Source organism: Genypterus blacodes, unplaced genomic scaffold, assembly GCF_046128005.1.
Source record: "Genypterus blacodes isolate CSIRO-AG114 ecotype Tasmania unplaced genomic scaffold, CSIRO-AGI_Gbla_v1 ptg000111l_1, whole genome shotgun sequence".
NCBI classification, from domain to species: domain Eukaryota; kingdom Metazoa; phylum Chordata; class Actinopteri; order Ophidiiformes; family Ophidiidae; genus Genypterus; species Genypterus blacodes.
In genome coordinates this window covers 2,071,973-2,091,529 of record NW_027466915.1, presented here as the reverse complement: position 1 = coordinate 2,091,529, position 19,557 = coordinate 2,071,973, and the positions used below count along the sequence as shown (strand labels likewise).

The following is a 19,557-nucleotide window of genomic DNA, read 5'->3' as shown; positions in this document are numbered from 1 at the left end:
GCATAGGCTGCAAGGGATGAACCCAAAGAAACATGAATAATTCCTCTACATCAGATTGTGTATTGTAAACTAGCTGGGTGATGAATAGAGCAAAAATCATTTGATAGAAATGTGTACATTAGAATCACAACACATAATAGGTCATTCCCACAAACACATAGTTTTGGCTTGTTTCTGTAATGATAGTTATTTCCAAATGTTTTATTTTGAACATCCATGAACAAACCTTCGTGATTTCTATGGATTTCAGCTTTTATCAATTTATTGTGTAGCATTACAATGGCAATGAGACTTCAGCTTGTTACCAATGTAAATAAAATCAAACAGGCATTTAAAGTGGAGAGTAACTGTGTATAGTTATTTGCATTAAACGAACAACTCAGAAACCAGGATAATATAAAAAGTAATTTATTAAAACTGCATGTTGTAAACATGTGTTACTTTAACTAGAACAAAGCAAATAGAACCCAAGTGCTCAATATTTGGTACCTCAAAAAATTAGGTTATCAAAAATCGTGACGTCCTAACACATAAGGTTAAATAAATATCAGTCTGATTGGTCAGTGCACTATTGCATCATTCAGTAGTTAGTAATAGAGCATGGCTAACACACATATAAACAACTAAAAAGTAACGGGCCATAGAAATCAATGGCAACATGGTGCAATAAAACTATTCCGATTGAAGACAATAACATATTTGGCAGGTCAAGGAAGGCATGGATTGTTGATGTGTCCACCCGCTATCACAAAACTTCTGGGTGAACCGTAACACAATCCAATCTAAACTCATTTCAGACGACCTTAGAAAATGAATCATACATATGCACAAGGCAGGAAAAAGCCTAATCCTAACCCAGCAACACAAACTGTCACGCTGTCACTACTCCCTCATTATGTGTGAGGCTCCTGTAACTATACAAAAGGCACCAACATGTGAAATGTTGACTGAGGTGAAACGGAACCTTAGGCCACCAGCAAAAGATGTGCAATACGATCTAGAACCTGTCGGAGTCTCTTATGTGTCCACTATGAAGAAAACAGTTGGCAATGTTTTGATGGAAAGACACTACAAAAGAAAATACTGGCCTCAAAAATGAATGAGAATCAAATAGAATAAAAACTTTCGTAGGTCTCAATTTTGCCTCAAAGATGTTCAGTTGCACATCTTATAGATAAACAATGTTGAACTTTTTGAAGCTGTTTTTTCCAGAGTAATAGTCTCAACTTCCTTCTTAATAGTTTTGGCAGAATGCTTTATACCAGAAACACTAAATTCTTCAAGATAGTAACTTTCAGGCCAAAAAATGGACCTGCAAATGTGCACTCTTACAGTATATAACACAACACCCAAAAGTTATCTCCACTGAGAGATGCTGTTGAGTAATTCAGCCTAGCTGCCTGAGTTGCCGGCCAGTTTCAGTTATAGCGGAGCAGCAAAACTGGATGTCCCGGGTCTCTCAGCGCCTCTGTCAGCTGGCAGCAGGCGGTCTAAAGAACTCTCAACTGTCCCATCAGCACATAATTCACCAGCGTCTAAAGCCCTGGATTCAGAATCGGGTATGGCAGAGTACGTGGGGACGATGTTGTACATGATGACGCCCAAAGTGATTACAGCAAAGGAGACAATGTACAGGGATGAAACCTGGAGACAAGACAGAGAAGAAAACATTTTAACCCTTTCAGGATAAGACTTATTTACAAGCTGCAAATTACCGTTACCAACTATCTGATCTATTATATGTCATCATTTTAACTACACAAACATTATTGGAATGTATGATGAACATGTGCTTGACAGAAACGTGACAGTACCAGCTACTTTGACGATGATGCATTTCAATGTCACTCACTTTGTAATGAAAGAGGAAGATGCCACAGAACAGGCTGAAGAGGTCAGCAGTGAGCAGAGAGAGGTTGACTGCTGTAGCACTGGTCAGCTTTATCACCACGGGCATCAAGCTGTACAGTGCGAACATACACAAGGCATAGGCTACAAACAGCAGAGCTGGGGGAGAACACAATTAATGAACTTTGGTACGGAAAGGTGGAGCAAAGCAATATCAAACAATCCACTGTGACAAGATAGAAAGTTAACGTACCAATTTTGAGGTCCCACTTTATTGTCTGCACAGCGTGAGTTTCCACTGCGGCTCTGCAAGGCCAAGTACCAAAGGGTGAACGGTTGTCCCAAAACAACAGGTACATGGTGAGAGTCAACTTTCATTATAAGCCCCAGATTGGTTTATGAGACGTAAAGAGAATACACTGAGGTATCATTAATATTACTGTGGCCACTTGATCATGTCACCTTAAGGACGTGATCAGAACAGTCAGGCACTGAATGAGCTGCACTGAAAAAGCACCTCCTGTATACTGTATGTCCTAAAGCAGGGATATTGGGCTGTAATCATCTTACCAGCAACTAAACCAAGAGTCACAATACAATGTAAGGACAGATTCAATATTATCGTCATTAAGTGCACACCTAAAAATGATTCCTTTTGATAAACTTTTCCTGTAGTTGTGGTGCAGACAAGTGTATAATGATTAAATGTCAGGGTTTGCTATAACAAACTCTTTCCTTTGCAAACTCACCCTTTAAGCAACCTAGTATTTTCTTTTATACATAATAAAGTTTTCAGGAAGTTTTGTTTACCATCTTCTTAGAGAGTTAGGACTGGGTCGGGAACTCTATGTAGCAATTTTCCAAACACAAACGCAATGGTGCATTAAATGTGATATTTGCCCTCCTTGTTTAACTTAAAGGCTCCGTGTTCAGATTGTATCGACCTCTGAGCACGGTTGTGAATTAAACAGATGAAGAAAGGGTGAATATTTCAAGCGGGGATTCAAACAGTAACTCACAGCTGTATGCCACTGATCAACGTCCCGAACAGTCCCATCATGCCAAGGAACTCCACTCTGCTCAAGTTCTTCACTGTGTGCTCCTGGCATACGTTGGACACGGCGTAGAGAACAGCACTCAGCAGGACCAATCCGTCTCCCAGCACAACATCACTGGCTAGAGAGGGAAAACAGGCAATTCAAGAGAGGCACTTTTTCAGATTAATAATACAGATAATTCTACTAACATCGCAATTTTCAAGCGAGGAGGTAAATTTAGGTATAAAGTGCATCTAAAAACAGGCCAGTAAGAGCAATGAGAGGTTGTGATATAAAAAAAAATACCCTTTAAAACAAAGGATCTATAAAGCAGACCTATTTGCTTGAGGCCTTAAATGTGTTAACCACAGCAGAAGCACTTCATTTCCACAAGAAATACTCCCAACAGTGTCCATAAAACTTAACCAAAATGAATGTTATAGTGTCCTTACTGGAGCCCAGGTCTCTTCCAGACAGAATATCAGCCCCCACCATGGCCCCCACCCCTAATAAACACACCGCCACAGCTATAAAGTGGATCAGCCTGTAGCGAGTCTTCAGGAGGAACCAGGAGAGCAACATGAGCACTGGAATCACAAAGCAGTCCAGCAGCTGGAACACACGGGAACAACAATACAAGGTTGGAGTTATCTTGGCTAGTTGAAAAGCGTCTGAGTGGGGAAGGTCAGATAAGATGAGGAAAATAACTGTGAAGGTCACCATCAAGGTTTACAGTTGTAGACATGTTTAGCATGGACAGCAAGACATTTAATACATTTGATGTCCTAATGGATCAATTACAACTGATAGTCAATAGTAACATGAACCAAAAGCGAAAATGAAGTAAAACATTGGCCAAATGACAATAAAACTGTTGTGTTGAATGTAAGACTGAATTGTAACATCCAAAACTGTTCCAACGGGCATATTCTCTTACCTGTACACTTGTCAGGGTGGTATACTGGTAGGCCTTCACAACTGTATAGTTTGCCTCCACATCTGCCAGACCCATCAGTAAATACTTCCACCACTTGGTCTTTAAAATGTGCAAGATGTTCCCATCACCTGCACAGACAGACGCAGATGGTTTATTCCAGAGTAAGAATGAAGGAGATGGCTTTGTTCTACATCAATAACATGAAGTCATCGACATCTTTTTGATGCCAAGTGGCAAACGTTTGAATGCACAAGTGTAATGGAAACATTGATGTAGTTGAAACTGAAACATTGGCAGAAAACTGGACCTTGTTAAAAAAAAATCTGTGTAGTTTGCATATAACTTCCTCCCACCGGTCTGTCTGAGTTGGAGTCCAAGCTCACTCTCCCAGACAGCCCTTATCTTAAAGATCGACTTAATTAAGCTTTTAAAATGCTTTTTCAATATCAAAACAAATCAGATCGTATCGTGGGAGTAATACGAGCCTTGAGTGTTTCTACCCTACCGACTGCATCCTGGCTACACCCTGTAAAAAAAGAACTCTGACCTTTCCGAGAGCAGAGGATGGAGGCATAGGTGAGTAGTAGCAGGGCGTAGTTGAAGAAGCTCTGCAGCATGGGTGTCTGCACTCCAGCCTCAGCCAAGTACTGACAGCTCACTGCTGTTCCACAAATCAGCACAGACAGGACCTGGCCCATGGCGATTGTTTTCAGGAGCCGCCTGGAGATTTAGAGACAAACCTGTGTGTTTACTACAGAGGGGCAACATGAAGCAGCAACAATCTAATACAACTACAAGCACACTGCTCAGAGTTTAAAGGGAGCCATCATGCTGAACCTTAAGCAATAACAAGTTGTGGTTAAGACTCTTAACTTTCTCCCCTGTGGCCAGAACAGCCCAACATGCAGATGGGGTAAAGGCCGTTTGTAGCTTATGGAAGAGAATTACTAAATTACAGTCAAATTAAATATATTTCACAGCAAGTTTGTATTCACAGATTTATTGGTTTCATGCTTTTAACTTGATGTGGTTTCATTATAATGATCTCATAGTTAGAGGACAGACTTAAGGCAACGAACACGACCTGCTCCACGGGCGCTGGCTGCCCTGCGGTGCCCCCTCCGGTGTGTGTGTGTGTGTGTGTGTGTGTGTGTGTGTGTGTGTGTGTGTGTGTGTGTGTGTGTGTAAGAGGGGGGCGCAAACTTCAGATGTGTGTAATTTGCATTGTGTTTAATATTGCATTGTGTGAAACTGCATGTATGTAAAAACTGCATGTAAATGTAAAAATGCATGTATTTGAAGCTGAATTTCTCAAGGCTTTAGATAAATAAAGGTTTGTTGTTCTTCTTCTTCTTCTTCTTCATCATCATCATCATACGCACCATGTGGCGATGTCCCTGAAGTTATAACTGTACGACCCACAGGCCACCCTGCAGTTCCCACACAGCCTGCCCTCCTCCGGCCCCTCCATCTCCTCCAGAGCCAAACCTGCATAGAATGACACATTTGAACGGAACTGAAGTATTACTGTAGGTCACACTTCTCGTCTCCTGATCACCCAAGCTGAATTAAATCCGCACAGGAATTCAGTAAGTATTTCAAAGATGTAAAATCTAAACTCACTGAGTAAATATGACATTGACACCAAATCGTAGATCTGACCAAATCTATCAAACTAATTGCTTCTAGGCCAACTTACGCGCCTTTAAATACAGGAAGGAAGACCTCAGTGAATTGGATAGTAATGACGTAGTATTCCAGTGTAGCACGTTTTGCAGAAGTGTGGAAAAATATGACAAAATAACATTTATATGCCAACGAAGTTAAGAAAATTCAAATGTGTGTCAGAGAGAGAACATAGCGACAACAACAACACACATTACAGCTTTAATGAGTTTAGCTCATTGAGGCTGTAACGTGTGTAGTTCCTCTGTGGTATGACTGTAAAGCTCTATCTGTACATACCTTCTACTAATCCTCCATGACGAATTGGTGTGATGGCGAGTGAAGAAGAGAGAAGAATCATTCACATCTCTCTAAACGTAGGTGTCCGGCTCCATACATGCGGCTGTTTTCTTGACAGGATCAACTAAGCATGGTGGTGCCGCTTGTGCCCGCCTTTGACCGTCTGCTGTGCTGCGATTGGTGCAAAGTGAGACAAGAGCGATGAGTGACGTCTGCACCCTACAGTCGAACTTAGTGTTGTCGTGAAAGCGCATGCGTACGCAACATTTAATGCTGTACAGATTTATCGTTTATTTATAAGCTTTTTGTTGTTCATTTTTACAAACATCTGGATAATTTTGTAGGTTATTTCCTGTTCTTTGTACGCCAAAACTTCTAAACCTGATTTAACAGTTCACGATACTCACTTATTTTAGTATAGTTTGATATATTTAGTTTTGTTGAGTTTTGATAATTATTATTATTATTATTATTAGATTCAATACGTATTTTATTGTAATAACTGTCAGAATTGGTTTATCTGCTAGGTGAGGGGGTCAATTTGCTGCAGAAGCCATACAATAATCTACAAAGCATTTAGATCCGTCTGGCTTGTGTGGGAAAGTTTGAACATGATACAGACAAAGAATGACAATAAAAACATACTAGAGGTCGGGAAGAATAACTATCCTTGAAGCTGTGAAAATATTTCTCCCTTATCTTCAGTTTCACTACCCTGCAGCAGGACCACACTTCCCACTGAGGTCATGTGGTCTGCATTTCTTTCTTAGAATTTGGAAGGATTAATGAGATGAGGTGCAGTTTAGATTGTACACATTCCACATTCCACACGTTGACATTTTCACACGATCCCATACGGATGAATTTGCCCACTTTTCAGGCTTCTTGTAAACCTAAACCCTGGAAACACTCTCCTATAAGTGTGTTATCATATTCTAACCCATTCTGATTCCCTGCTAATATTCTGTTTCTGTCATAGTGTATTCTATTTGTTCTGTTGTTTATTTTGGTAAGTACACCTGTTTTGTCATGTTTGTTCTACCAATAGGAAAGTACTGGGTCATGGTGATTACAGCCATCAGGCATAATTACAAATAATATAATAAAATAATAACAATAACAAATAATCAAAATGTAACCCAATAATGTTGAATGTTTGGTCATTGGAAATCTGACTGAATTTCTTTAAAAATTGTGAGGAATGTCATTGAGTTCAAGATCTGCCAATAGAGGTCCAAAACATAGTAGTGCCTCAGCACAAGTGTCTCTTATGATGGTTTACTTGTGTCTAAATAAAATAAAGTAGTTAGTTATAGGCTATATCTCATAAATCTCAGGGTATATAGACAGATAAGAGTATTGGTTGAGTGTGGGACCCTTGACCTAATATTTTGTAACACCTTTTTAAGACAATCCCTGGATTCAAGATCTTTCTGTAGCCTGAATGAGACTTTTACACTTCTTAACTGGTAGTTTGTTCCATTCTCAGGGTCCTTATCCTGTTGGAGGAGCCCTGACCTGTGACCAACATAGAGCCTTCTTCTCTCGTTTTTCAACACCCATTTCAACAGCTGGTGGCTTTTTTTTATGTTGTTCTTTAAAAAGTCTGGGTCTTCTTCCATAGAGCCCGCTTTCATATAGAAAGTATCAGGTGGTGCTATCAGACATGGTGTACCTTGATCTTAGAGGTCAGCCTCTATATGTTTTAGAGTTTTCCTTGGTTCTTTTTCCATAGGTCATACTATCCCTCATTTGAGGTTGGCTTCAGTCCCATGTACCTTAAACTCCCTGATAATATTAACCACCGTGGTCACATGAGCATTAAACTACTTACTTACAATTCCTTCCTTATTTTCTCACACAACTCTTTTGTTTCTCTTGTCAATGTTCAGTGTGGTGCACACAATGACACCAAACAGCACAGAGAGAACTTTTCTTTATTCAAATAGGCTGGATGACTGAATGATTATAAGATTAAAGACACATGTGATACTAATTATAGAAAATAAAATAGTCTGCTATGTACATATATCTACCAATATGTATTATAACTTCTAAGGGGTATCAACACTTTTGCTCTATTTTTTACCATTTAAAATTATTATGTAATATATACATGTAATTCTCCTCTGTTCTGTGTCTTACCCCTTTAATGGTTTTTACGCTATCCTATCCTGTCTAATCCGATTTGTTTATCATATCCTATATTGTTATTGTTATTGTCATTATTATTATTATTATTGTTGTTATTATTATTATTATTATTATTATTATTATTATTATTATTATTATTATTATTATTATTATTATTATTATTATTGTTATTATTATTATTATTACCAGGGATGTCATTCGCGACGATTATATCACCTTCGATCCAATTTCTCAAAGCAAAACGATCATTTCGAGCTGAAATCTTAGTTATCACAATCTTGACGGTTATCTGCCGTCGAGTAACTCCACGCGAGATTTTACGAGAGCATAAGTTGAGGGAACATGGCGACGTCTAATTTGCTAAAGGTAGGATATACTCCAATTTAATTATTTGTATATATCATTTGACAAAGTGCGTGTCATTTGTGCCGTGCAATGTTCCAGGTCAGCTCTTACCTGACCGAAGCGCACTGCAACACGACGTGACTGTGTTGTTTGGGTGGACTTAAGCTGGGAGTAGTTAAGTTACATATGGCTAACGCTACTTATGAATGATTTAGCTGGCTGAGCAGGAAAGCAAGAAGACAAGATAAATGTCAAGAGTTAAGAGAGGGACACGGGGAAACAGTGACACGGAGGCAGAGCAAGCCTACGAGAGACGTAACGTTAGTCTAACTTACGACTAAACAGAATTATGGTTTGTTTACACGCTAGCTACAACAAGAAAACCTCTATTATCTGTCATTCAGTGGCACACGATTCTGCAGCTGACCTGCCTTTAGAAGCTACGAAGCCTGGGTAGCGTTACTGCTGTGTTTTTGTGCACCGAGTGAATGTTAAAGCTCTGCTAGTGTCTCACTGGTTAAGCTACGTCTGACAGATATCAGTAGCAGAGGGACAGGGAAGGAGACAGGAGACACAGAGAGCAGAGCTGCCATTGCTGTCAGAAGGACAGATGCAAGGAAAAAAGAGAGATTCCCTCTCCTGGAATGGCCAGGGAGTAGATGGTGGGAAAACAGTTACAGACAGAACATATGTAATAATACAGAGAAATAAAGTGAATGTGAGAGCCCGAGACCAATGAGGTAGATTAGCTCTCCTTAAAGACTAAAATGTATAAATGTGACATCACTAACTAGTTAGGATGACATCACTGTTGCTATTTGGATGGCATCACTATTGTTAATTAAAGTGTCTGACACTGTTGGAAGCAACAGTCTTTTTTTGGCACATTTGGTCATTTATTTAATTTAATTTATTAAGGGAAGAAGTGACACATTTATGCTCAAGAGGAAGCAAGACGTGCCACTACAGTAAATATAACACTTGAGTCTGTGCAGAAGGTTTAAGTGATACAAATACTCAGAGGAAGGTTTAGGAATAAAGTCTGCATAAGAAACTTGTCGTGCTGTAGCTGAATGAAACTGCCACAGGTTGTGAGCGCCTCGCAGGGAAATCCTTCAGTCTTTTCATTGAAGAACAACAATTTTTATATGGTTTTATTCTTTCATTGTGCTGTGTTTGTCGATGTTTTTAGTTGTTTAGTTGTTGTTTTTTTCAGAATGGCAGAAAGTAAATAATTTGAGGATGAAGGTTTGAACCTATCTGGACTTTGTAACCTAAGAGTGCTAGCCCTGACCCACTCGACCCAAAACATACCATAATATTGCGTACTAAATGTTTGTCTTTTGAGTCTTGACCTGGACTGACACACAACAGAGAGTTCAGAATCTGACCCCCAACTTTAATCCTGACAAAATGCTGTGGGTTGGACCTGAAGCTGACCAGAAGCTAACCAGAGAAAACTCTAGCATCTTTATCATCTTTATCATCATAAGCCATAAATAATCTTTGACTCTTGCTAATTTTTATTTGCTTGAGTCAACAAGTTGTTCACTTTTATTGCCTTTATTGACTCCATTCTCTCACACATGAAGTTTTGAACCCAACCAGAGCCTGACCTGCATCTTTGAAATGATATTTGGACAGTCAGACAGTCTTGTCCAGCTCTATTGTGGACTGATTTTTAACAGGACTTGACAAAAGTCTCTACGGGAAAGTACGGCATTTTGTGGTGGTATTGTAGTTTACTATAATACATAGTTTTGCTTCAGTGATATTAGTCTTTTTATTAATATAAAATAGCTGTACTCTCTTGATAATGAACAGCTATTTTTATATAGTTCACTTCCTTCCTTTCTGCCTACAGAACAAAGGCTCCCTTCAGTTTGAGGATAAATGGGACTCTATGCGTCCCATTGTACTGAAGCTCCTACGGCAGGAGTCTGTCACCAAGCAACAGTGGTTTGACCTATTCTCGTAAGTATGGACATCACCTGCTACTGTCTAAACCATCCACACAAAGCTGTTTGGATAGCTAAGCAAATCGGGTTAACATAATCCTGACACAATTACGTTTCCTCCTTATTTTACAGAGATGTTCATGCAGTATGTTTGTGGGACGACAAAGGTCCAGCTAAGATCCACCAGGCCCTCAAAGAGGACATCCTAGACTTCATCAAACAAGCACAAGCCGTAAGTCTCAGATCCTAATCACATTTGTCTCAGTCATGGTATCATCAGATGATGCTATTTCAAGCTGTAACATAACAACGCCCTTTCTATTTTCACCTTCAGTTACCTTATTTACACCCTAGGTGCTTCAATCAGCACAGAAAAATGTGCCTGGATGTAATATGTCATCATTTATTATGCTTGATGATCTGTGTTCTATTTCAGTCCACTTTAACTCGACTTCAGACACCTTCCTACTTTTCCACTAATGACTTTGAACAACACCTTGGGAAGAGTGTGAAATTGTTCTTTCCAATATAGGAAGTGTGTATGTGCATATAAATATAGCTAGCTCGTCAACAAGTGTGTAGCACTGGGGTGTGAATATGGTTGTGGCAACACACCTTACACAGATAGACATGTCAATCTATCTGTCTATCTTTTGAGAGAATAGTTTTTCCTGCCTTGACTGTGATGTATCTCCATATACAGTTTATTATAAACAGATAGATAAATCCATGTTTTCTTCTTTGAATAATCATCTAACTGTGATCTAATCGAAGCTATCAAACTCAGAAAACACTGTGCTAGTGTGTTAAGGTGGAACTTTCCGTTCAAACTGTTTTTACTCTGCAGATAGATGAGCTGTCATGGTCTTAGCTCTACAACAGCAATGTGTTGTATGGATGTTGTAACAGATAACATTAGATTGTACATGGCTTCATAATGCTGCGTGTTGCTCATCAACTCTTTTACCTTCTCATCTTGTCCAAGCGAGTGTTGAGTCACCAGGATGACACAGCATTGCTGAAAGCCTACATTGTGGAGTGGAGGAAGTTCTTCACACAGTGTGACATCTTACCCAAACCTTTCTGCCAGCTGGAGATCACCTTGATGGGCAAGCAAGGCAGCAACAAGAAGTCCAGTGTGGAGGACAGCATCGTCCGCAAAGTAAGCGGACAAAATACCTGTTATTTAGTTTGATCCACAGTCATAAATCCCAAGGAATCTTATTAAAAGCCACTTGAGAGAGAACATGTGCAAGGTGAATGAGTTAAATAAATGAATCTGAAGGAGTGGAGTCTTTACACTGATCATTTATCAGTTCTCCTGCTGCGGTCTGAGGCAAACTGCTGCAACATACATTTCTTATATGATGAACAAACTTTAATTTTCTTTGAGACCGAGGGGGGATTTACATCACAGAACAAATTGCAGCCCATGTCTTTGGAGTTAGGGTTGATACCACAAAACCATTAAAAGATTGGCAGGCAAAATAGAACCTATTCAGAGTTGAGGAGCAGAGGTGTGTAACTCCATTTCTGGGTGGCACATTCCGATTATTAAGATCCGCCTCTCCCAATCTGAGGTTCTGCTTGGCCACGAAATGAAAGTAGACCTCAATTCCAGCAGCAATAGCTTTGACATTAAATATATTTGATATTTTGTTCTGAAAAGTAAACCAAGCCTGTTGTATGTATTCATTCTAATTGTGTTCCTACTGTCTCTGTCCTCACTGTGCCACCTGCAGCTGATGCTCGACACATGGAACGAGTCCATCTTTTCAAATATTAAGAACAGACTACAAGATAGTGCAATGAAGCTCGTCCACGCTGAGAGGCTGGGTGAGGCCTTTGATTCCCAGCTGGTCATCGGCGTCCGAGAGTCCTATGGTGATTATATCATGTTTCTACTGAATCTCTGCCCAGAAGCAACACAATTCTGGTTAGAGAGTTGTGTGATCATTAAGATTATGTTTTCAAAACCATTCACCATTCACAAGTATTACGTCTCCATAATGGTACAGATGCTACATACTTTCTATCTTGCTGCGCTCTACTCACGACTGATCAAGTCAAACCTTTCTTATTTCATAACCTGGTGTGTGAATATTGGGGTGTTAAACATCAACAACCGTCGCATCACATGTTGCATGTTGGGCTCTTTGCACAATGCATCCAGTATGCAGCATACTTTTCAATTGCATAAAGTATTTGAAAGGATGCAGTTAGCTTTGTCTGTTAGCCTCCCTGCTATCTCAGTCCCTGATGGTGTGTGTTTTTCTCTCTGTAGTGAATCTGTGCTCCAACCCAGATGACAAACTGCAAATCTACAGGGACAACTTTGAGAAGGCCTACATGGACTCTACTGAGAGGTTCTACAGGACACAAGCTCCCGCCTACCTCCAGCAAAATGGAGTCCAAAATTACATGAAATATGTGAGTATATGCTCAAGCCAACATGTCTGGCTCAAAATGAATTGGCTCAGAAAGGAGCCACAGACTAGAATTCTATTTTGAAGATGTTTCATTTTCATCTGAAAGGCTCCTTCAGTTTAAAGTAGTGTTGACGTAAGAAAGCAGCATGTGCGTTTGTTCTCCGAATTGGTTTAGCCTCCATACAATGAAACATTGCACAGTAAAATAGCACCACTACGTTTGTATTCATAAGGTTGTATGTATTTCTACCAGGCTGATTCCAAACTGAGGGAAGAGGAGAAGCGTGCATTGCGATACCTGGAGACAAGACGTGACTGTAACTCTGTACAAGCAGTGAGTAGACACAGTGACATATTTTATTTTGCCACAAATTTGCCACTGGTGATGAATGATTTCTTTTTAGAAGGCTTAATGCAATAAACAACTTTTTACAACATTCGATTTACCCTTTGTAGACACGATGTGCGTTCAGTCATAGCTTCCAGTAATTCAATACTGCTTATTTTATTTTTGTGCGGCATATATTCATTGTTTTATTTTTCTTCTCAGTTAATGGAATGCTGTGTCAATGCACTGGTGACGTTATTCAAGGAAACCATCTTGGCTGAGTGCCCTGGCATGATCAAACGAAATGAGACTGATAGTGAGTATGGAAGGAGGACTGCTCCTTTTTAAAGGCTCAGTTTGTATCAGGAGATATTTTCCTGTCATGACACCGTGGGGGACATTCATGAAGATCACAGTAGCTACACATCACCATGAAAAAGAAGCAGCGCGATCATAACTCAAGCTCATTCATAAAGCTTCCCTTATCAGCACACAGGTTTACATTACCTGCACCAGTGTAATGGGGAGTCACGAGTAAAAGCCAAAGAAAAGCAGCATTAAAATGAGCTGCAACATACAAGGCCCATGCATCCATGATCCAGCCTTTATACTGGAGTCAAAGCTGGTGGCATTTATTCCTTTCAGAGAGACCACTACAGACACAACCTAGCTCAGAATCCCAGTTTATTTCCAAAGTGATAATAATGCGGTCTTCTTCATCACAGAGCTCCATCTCATGTTCTCTCTGATGGACAAAGTGCCCAGCGGCATTGAGCCCATGCTGAAGGATCTGGAGGATCACATCATGAGCGCTGGCTTGGCTGATATGGTGGCTTCTGCGGAGACTATCACCTCTGTGAGTACCTGAGTGATGTACCTGTCATTTGAAAGGCGGGAAAGGAGTTTTGAAAGGCTTGCCTCAACGCTGACAATGTAGCTGGTTGACAAGTAAAATGATGACTGGATAGTGAAAACAAATGGAATGTTATATGTCACGCTTGTTATGCTTTGTTTACAGGACTCAGAGAAATATGTTGAGCAGCTCCTCACCTTGTTTAACCGCTTCAGCAGATTGGTCAAAGAGGCCTTTCAGGATGATCCTCGATTTTTGACCGCTAGAGACAAAGTAAGCCCAACTTTAACCAGCCTGTCTTAAAAACACTACCTTGTTGGATACAACTTTAGAAAGTGTTATTGACTGATTACATCACTATATTTTTCAAATGTTTCCACAGGCGTACAAAGCTGTCGTGAATGACGCCACCATATTTAAATTAGAACTTCCTTTGAAACAGAAAGGGTAAGATATGCTCACTGAACAAATAACATGTTTGAATGGTAAAGGCTTTACACCAATGACATATAAAGAGATTCCTCTTTAATCTCCTGTATTTTCAGGGTAGGTTTGAAAACTCAACCAGAGTCCAAGTGTCCAGAGCTGCTGGCCAACTACTGTGACATGCTGCTGAGGAAGACCCCGCTAAGCAAGAAGCTCTCCTCTGAGGAAATAGAAGCTAAACTCAAAGAAGTGGTACATTTACATGTTGTTATTGTTATATTATTGTTACATGTACATTACATTACATTACATTACATTACATTATAGCAGACGCTTTTATCCAAAGCGACTTCCAATAAGTGCGTTCAACAAAGGTAGATAAAAGAACTTCAGGTCACAAGAAATCGTAAGCGCATTTCCTTCCTAAAACCAACAGCTAAGAGCATAACTAGAGTTCGAGTAGAAGTGCAATAAGTTAGGTAATTATTAGCTCTTGATTTGTCTTTTGGTTCTCCTTGTAACTAATATTGGTTTGTTTGAGTTTTATACGTGCAGATGTTGCTCTAGAGACTCACTAGTTAATTATATTATATGGAGCACTCCTTAATATCAGCTGATTGCTCAATGCAGACTTTGTCATTTAGGTTTTCTTGCAGTCATCAATATCCACAAACAATGAAAAGGGCACAGTACAAATGAGGAGAATTGCTAACCTGTGCCACCCAGCCTTTTTACTACCAGTTTGTCTTCAAGCTCTACTACTATCAACAGAAGTTATGTGGGCACTTTAACTTAGTGATCCACTTTATTCTTTGAATTTGTGAACTAACACACTTTCACTTCCATCATTGTGGTACGGGGAGCTATGTCACTTGTTAAGGGACATTGGAAACTTAAAATAAGCAGGTGAATAAGACGCAGGTTCAGCCTCATCAACAAGGGATGTGTGTAAAAGTGTTTCAAGGCACGGGGATAACTTGTGTATTTCAGCATGTTGGCCATGATCACCTCTGGGGGGCGCTATTGTCTGACAAACAAATCTATTCCATTTATTTTGAGAACATTTGTACAGGGAGCAAAGACACAGGTGGCAAAACAAACTGCACGAAAAACCAACATGATTAAAAAATACAACACTGATTTAATTGGAACAATGCCAAAACTTTTGCCATCATTTAAAGTGTTGGAAGTTCTCAAAGTAGGCCGTCACCTCACAACATCAGACCACTCAAGATAATCTATAATAATAACTATTCCATACATTCCATTCTGTCTATTTCAAGGAAACATGACATTTAGGCCTGAACAACCTGTTAACCTATCATGATCTGATTGTGTTTTGTTTTACTCATTTGAAATTTCTCCTGTGTCTGCTTTTTTGCAGTTGTTAGTGCTGAAGTATGTTCAGAACAAAGACGTGTTCATGCGATACCACAAAGCCCACCTAACCCGTCGACTCATCCTGGACATCTCAGCAGACAGCGAGATAGAGGAGAACATGGTGGAGTGGCTCAGGGTATGTTGGCGGTGTGGACGGGGATGACTGAGTGACAGTCACGTGTGTTAGTCTGTCGGTTTGCTCATCACCTGTAAATGACGTGATGCCTTGTATCCTGACAGGAAGTAGGAATGCCGGCAGACTACGTCAACAAACTGGCCAGGATGTTTCAAGACATTAAAGTTTCAGAGGACCTCAACCAATCTTTCAAGGAAATGCACAAACACAACAGGCTGGCTTTACCAGGTAATTACTACAGCTGCTGTATATGTGTGCAGAATCACTGCTTTATTTGCTCATAAACAGAGAGGGTAGAGTCTTTGGAAGGGTAGTTACTAGATAAAACTTAGATTGTTAGGCATATAAAGAGGGTGGAATTCTATTATATGTTGTGGGGAGGTCAGAGTCACGTCGAAAAGTAAGTAAAGCATAGTCAAGTCAGTAACTTTCAAAGTTGAGTTTGAAGAGACGCATAAAATCTAAGCCCAGAGACAACTAGTAAAGCCCTATAAAGTTTGATTGTTCTCTGGCAGTTATCCTTTAGCCGTTTGGTTCCTCCAGAGTAACTGACCAACCGTATTGCCTTTAAAATGCAGACTTTTTTTTCACTATATCTCGAAAGATAACACAACAAACATGAATAAAATGGAGTTTGGAATGCAACTCTACGAAACGCAGCAATATGTTTATAAGAAAAGATATCATTGACTTGATGACCTGGGTCTGTTTAATTTAAGCAGAAGGATCCTTCTCTCCGAAGTAGTTGTCACAGATTTCAACAAAGCCTCCAATAATTGGACCTGAAACTATCAATTATTTCATCATCAATCTGTGGACTATACTGTACTTAGCATTCATTGTTTTGGGGCTCGCTCTGTTCGTCTAGTTACCGCAGTCTAAAATCATGTCATTATATTGCTTCTACTCTCTGTCACATAGTAGGAAAACTCATGAGATATTCAATTTGAAGTTCTAACGACTGGAGATACACTGATAATCATTTTAAATGCAGTTACAGATAATTTTCAAGTTTCAGACAAGCTACATGTGACATGGTTTTTGAATAATTCTGGTCTGTTTCTGTCATGTCTCCCTGCAGCCGACTCGGTCAACATAAAGATCTTGAATGCTGGAGCGTGGTCGAGGAGCAGCGAGAAGGTTTTTGTTTCGTTACCTACAGAACTGGAGGATTTGATACCAGAAGTAGAAGACTTCTATAAAAAGAATCACAGTGGCAGGAAGCTTCACTGGCATCACCTTATGTCCAATGGCATTGTGAGTGCAAAGCATGCACACAAACACACAGATATACACTTAGGAAACAATATGACTTAGATTTTTCTTCTCTTTCTCCTGATATCCACTCAGTGCAAATTATAAATAACATTTTCCAGAGCTGTTATGTCTTCATCGTCATTTCAAATTACAATGAATTGTGGGGGATTTAAAAAATAACTTAAGTATTTCATTCCCTCAACTCAAATATGTATATTGAGTATTGTAACAGTCATGGTTTGTGTCCATTGTTCTGTAGATAACATTTAAGAATGAGGTGGGCCAGTATGACCTGGAGGTGACTACTTTCCAGCTGGCCGTGTTGTTTGCCTGGAACCAGAGGCCCAGAGAGAGGATCAGCTTTGAAAACCTCAAGCTGGCTACTGAGCTGCCAGATGCTGAGCTGCGACGCACTCTCTGGGTAAAGACGGAGTAACGAGGAACAGAATTATTTGATTGGATGATTGCGTACAATAAAAGTTCTCTAAATTCAAACGGAAGAATCGAGCAGCATTGAACTTAAATCTCAGCCACCAATGTATTTAACTCATAATTCAAGGTAAATGTGTTTCATTGGGATCCATCATGCTCTTCTCCATTCTCTCAGTCCCTAGTGGCATTTCCCAAACTCAAGCGGCAGGTGTTGCTCTACGATCCAACAGTGACCTCACCGAAAGACTTCGCTGAAGGAACGTTATTTTACGTCAACCAGGAGTTTTCTCTCATGTAAGGAAATGTACAGTTACAGTGCAGCGTCATGGACAGTGTGATCAAATGAGCAAATTGGTTTTCTGCGGTAAATGAAAAAGACAAGTAGTGTAACACGGTGCACCGCTGTTGTTTTTATCCCATCACAGAAAAAATGCGAAAGTACAGAAAAGGGGGAAGATTAACCTGATTGGTCGGCTACAGCTCACCACAGAGCGAATGAGGGAGGAAGAGAATGAGGGCATCGTCCAGCTCAGGATACTAAGAACACAGGTATGGAGCTCAGACCTTGTGACTGCATGCATTAGGAAATGCTCTGTAATCAATCATGGGGTTTCATCCATGGTTATGTTGGCAGCAACTCAAGGCAACATTGCAATCCAGCCGTTTCTTACCTCGTGCTTTTCCCATTTCCTGTCTCCAGGAGGCCATAATTCAGATCATGAAGATGAGGAAGCGCATCAACAATGCCCAGCTGCAGACCGAGCTGGTGGAGATCTTAAAGAACATGTTTTTACCACAAAAGAAGATGATCAAGGAACAGATAGAGTGGCTAATAGATCACAAGTACATTAAGCGGGATGAGACAGACATAAACACCTTCATCTATATGGCATAGCAGAGCACATTAGGATTTTTGTCGACTCTGGTTTTGGTGGATCAGGCCTGATGGACACTTGAATACTTCCAGGCCTCCCGTCCTCTATTTAAAAAAACGTCTTATGCAGGGAGCATGAATATAAGACTAAGACCTATTGACAAAACATGGCACTTCCTGCCTTAACGTTGTATAAAAAACAAGGAAAGGGTAAAAGTTACAGTGGAAGCTGCACTTTTACACTTGTTTTTAGTTGGAAGGTGTTTACTTGTCAAGATGAGGCTATAATTGTTAGTGGTCCATTTTTGATGCCCCAGCAACATGACAGCTGGTTACCTGGGTAACTGCAACACTCTGAATGCTTGTGCAAGTCTGAAGGCATGCTGAGACAAAATGATGAACAAATGCAGATCGGAAACTATCTGCAGTGTAGTTTTAATCAACCCATATCATGTGAACTTTGACCAAAATGTGGCCGCCTTCTGACACAGATGTGATGCTGCTTTAGCTCAGCTAGCTGGTATGCTGTGGGGCTCTGAGGCTGTGCACAGTGACTCTAGGATTGATCACTGATCTGTGTAAAACACACCAAACGCACTTCACCGTTTTTAGAAATGAACCAGACATTAAGACGTGCGGATTCCACAACTTCTTAAACTTCAACCCAAGGTAACAAGCAGACATTTTGAAAAAGCCGGGCGTATTGTTATACTAGAAGATATGCGGTCTTTGTTTCCTCTACCAAATGTGCCGAGGGACAGAGACGGTCTTGGGGTTGAACTGGAAGCTCTCTCATGTTTGAGTCGGCAGGTAACCTGGGAGAAGAGGCTCAGTATTACACATGGTAAATATTTCCATTCAAAGCTATAGGGGTGTGTTTAATGGGATATGAAATGATTCAATAAATAGCACCTTACTATAAAACAACACCCTGGCTTGTCATTCATCCTCGGATGTCTTATAGCGGACATGTGTGACCGCAGTCTTTAACATTAACTCTTTAATGTGTAAATTTCCGGTATGAAGATATTCAAATCATCTTGTTTGGTTTTACTGTTGCTTCTGAATTATCACATCGTTCATGCATACTCTTTACCTCACAGCGGCTATTGCTTTTGAAAATGAAAAGCTGGAAAGTTCAGAAGCAGTAAGGCATGTAGACATTTAGCTACCATTCAGTAACAGTCCTATTAAGGTC

At 40.1% G+C, this 19,557-nt stretch overlaps 2 protein-coding genes across 2 annotated transcripts; one reads left to right on the top strand and one right to left on the bottom strand.

Annotated features, from left to right (window-relative positions):
- Positions 1 to 423: 423 nt before the first annotated feature.
- LOC143009166 (solute carrier family 35 member F2-like) lies at positions 424 to 5,897 on the bottom strand. The gene is made up of 9 exons (XM_076161179.1): positions 5,788 to 5,897; positions 5,205 to 5,310; positions 4,370 to 4,542; positions 3,823 to 3,950; positions 3,338 to 3,497; positions 2,868 to 3,024; positions 2,102 to 2,154; positions 1,853 to 2,007; positions 424 to 1,644 (listed from the first exon to the last, which is right to left on the bottom strand). Exons 1-9 carry the CDS (start codon positions 5,846 to 5,848, stop codon positions 1,423 to 1,425), a joined length of 1,215 nt encoding a protein of 404 aa, XP_076017294.1. The 5' UTR covers positions 5,849 to 5,897; the 3' UTR covers positions 424 to 1,422.
- A 2,370-nt stretch (positions 5,898 to 8,267) lies between these two features.
- LOC143009338 (cullin-5-like) lies at positions 8,268 to 19,280 on the top strand. The gene is made up of 19 exons (XM_076161433.1): positions 8,268 to 8,307; positions 10,151 to 10,260; positions 10,377 to 10,476; positions 11,230 to 11,406; positions 11,987 to 12,128; positions 12,529 to 12,674; positions 12,927 to 13,007; positions 13,224 to 13,317; positions 13,727 to 13,857; positions 14,020 to 14,127; positions 14,237 to 14,301; positions 14,400 to 14,532; positions 15,665 to 15,796; positions 15,901 to 16,024; positions 16,878 to 17,053; positions 17,313 to 17,474; positions 17,661 to 17,779; positions 17,911 to 18,034; positions 18,186 to 19,280. Exons 1-19 carry the CDS (start codon positions 8,284 to 8,286, stop codon positions 18,378 to 18,380), a joined length of 2,343 nt encoding a protein of 780 aa, XP_076017548.1. The 5' UTR covers positions 8,268 to 8,283; the 3' UTR covers positions 18,381 to 19,280.
- Positions 19,281 to 19,557: the final 277 nt, after the last annotated feature.

Bases quoted from the DNA above. Each gene is read 5' to 3' on its own strand.
- LOC143009166 (XM_076161179.1), bottom strand. From the start codon at position 5,848: ATGATTCTTCTCTCTTCTTCACTCGCCATCACACCAATTCGTCATGGA. The intron at 3,498-3,822 runs GTAAGAGAATAT...CGTGTGTTCCAG, and splicing joins CCACCCTGACAAGTGTACAG to CTGCTGGACTGCTTTGTGAT. The intron at 1,645-1,852 runs GTGAGTGACATT...TCTTGTCTCCAG, and splicing joins TCTTCCTCTTTCATTACAAA to GTTTCATCCCTGTACATTGT.
- LOC143009338 (XM_076161433.1), top strand. From the start codon at position 8,284: ATGGCGACGTCTAATTTGCTAAAG. The intron at 10,261-10,376 runs GTAAGTATGGAC...CTTATTTTACAG, and splicing joins CAGTGGTTTGACCTATTCTC to AGATGTTCATGCAGTATGTT. The intron at 17,054-17,312 runs GTGAGTGCAAAG...ATTGTTCTGTAG, and splicing joins ACCTTATGTCCAATGGCATT to ATAACATTTAAGAATGAGGT.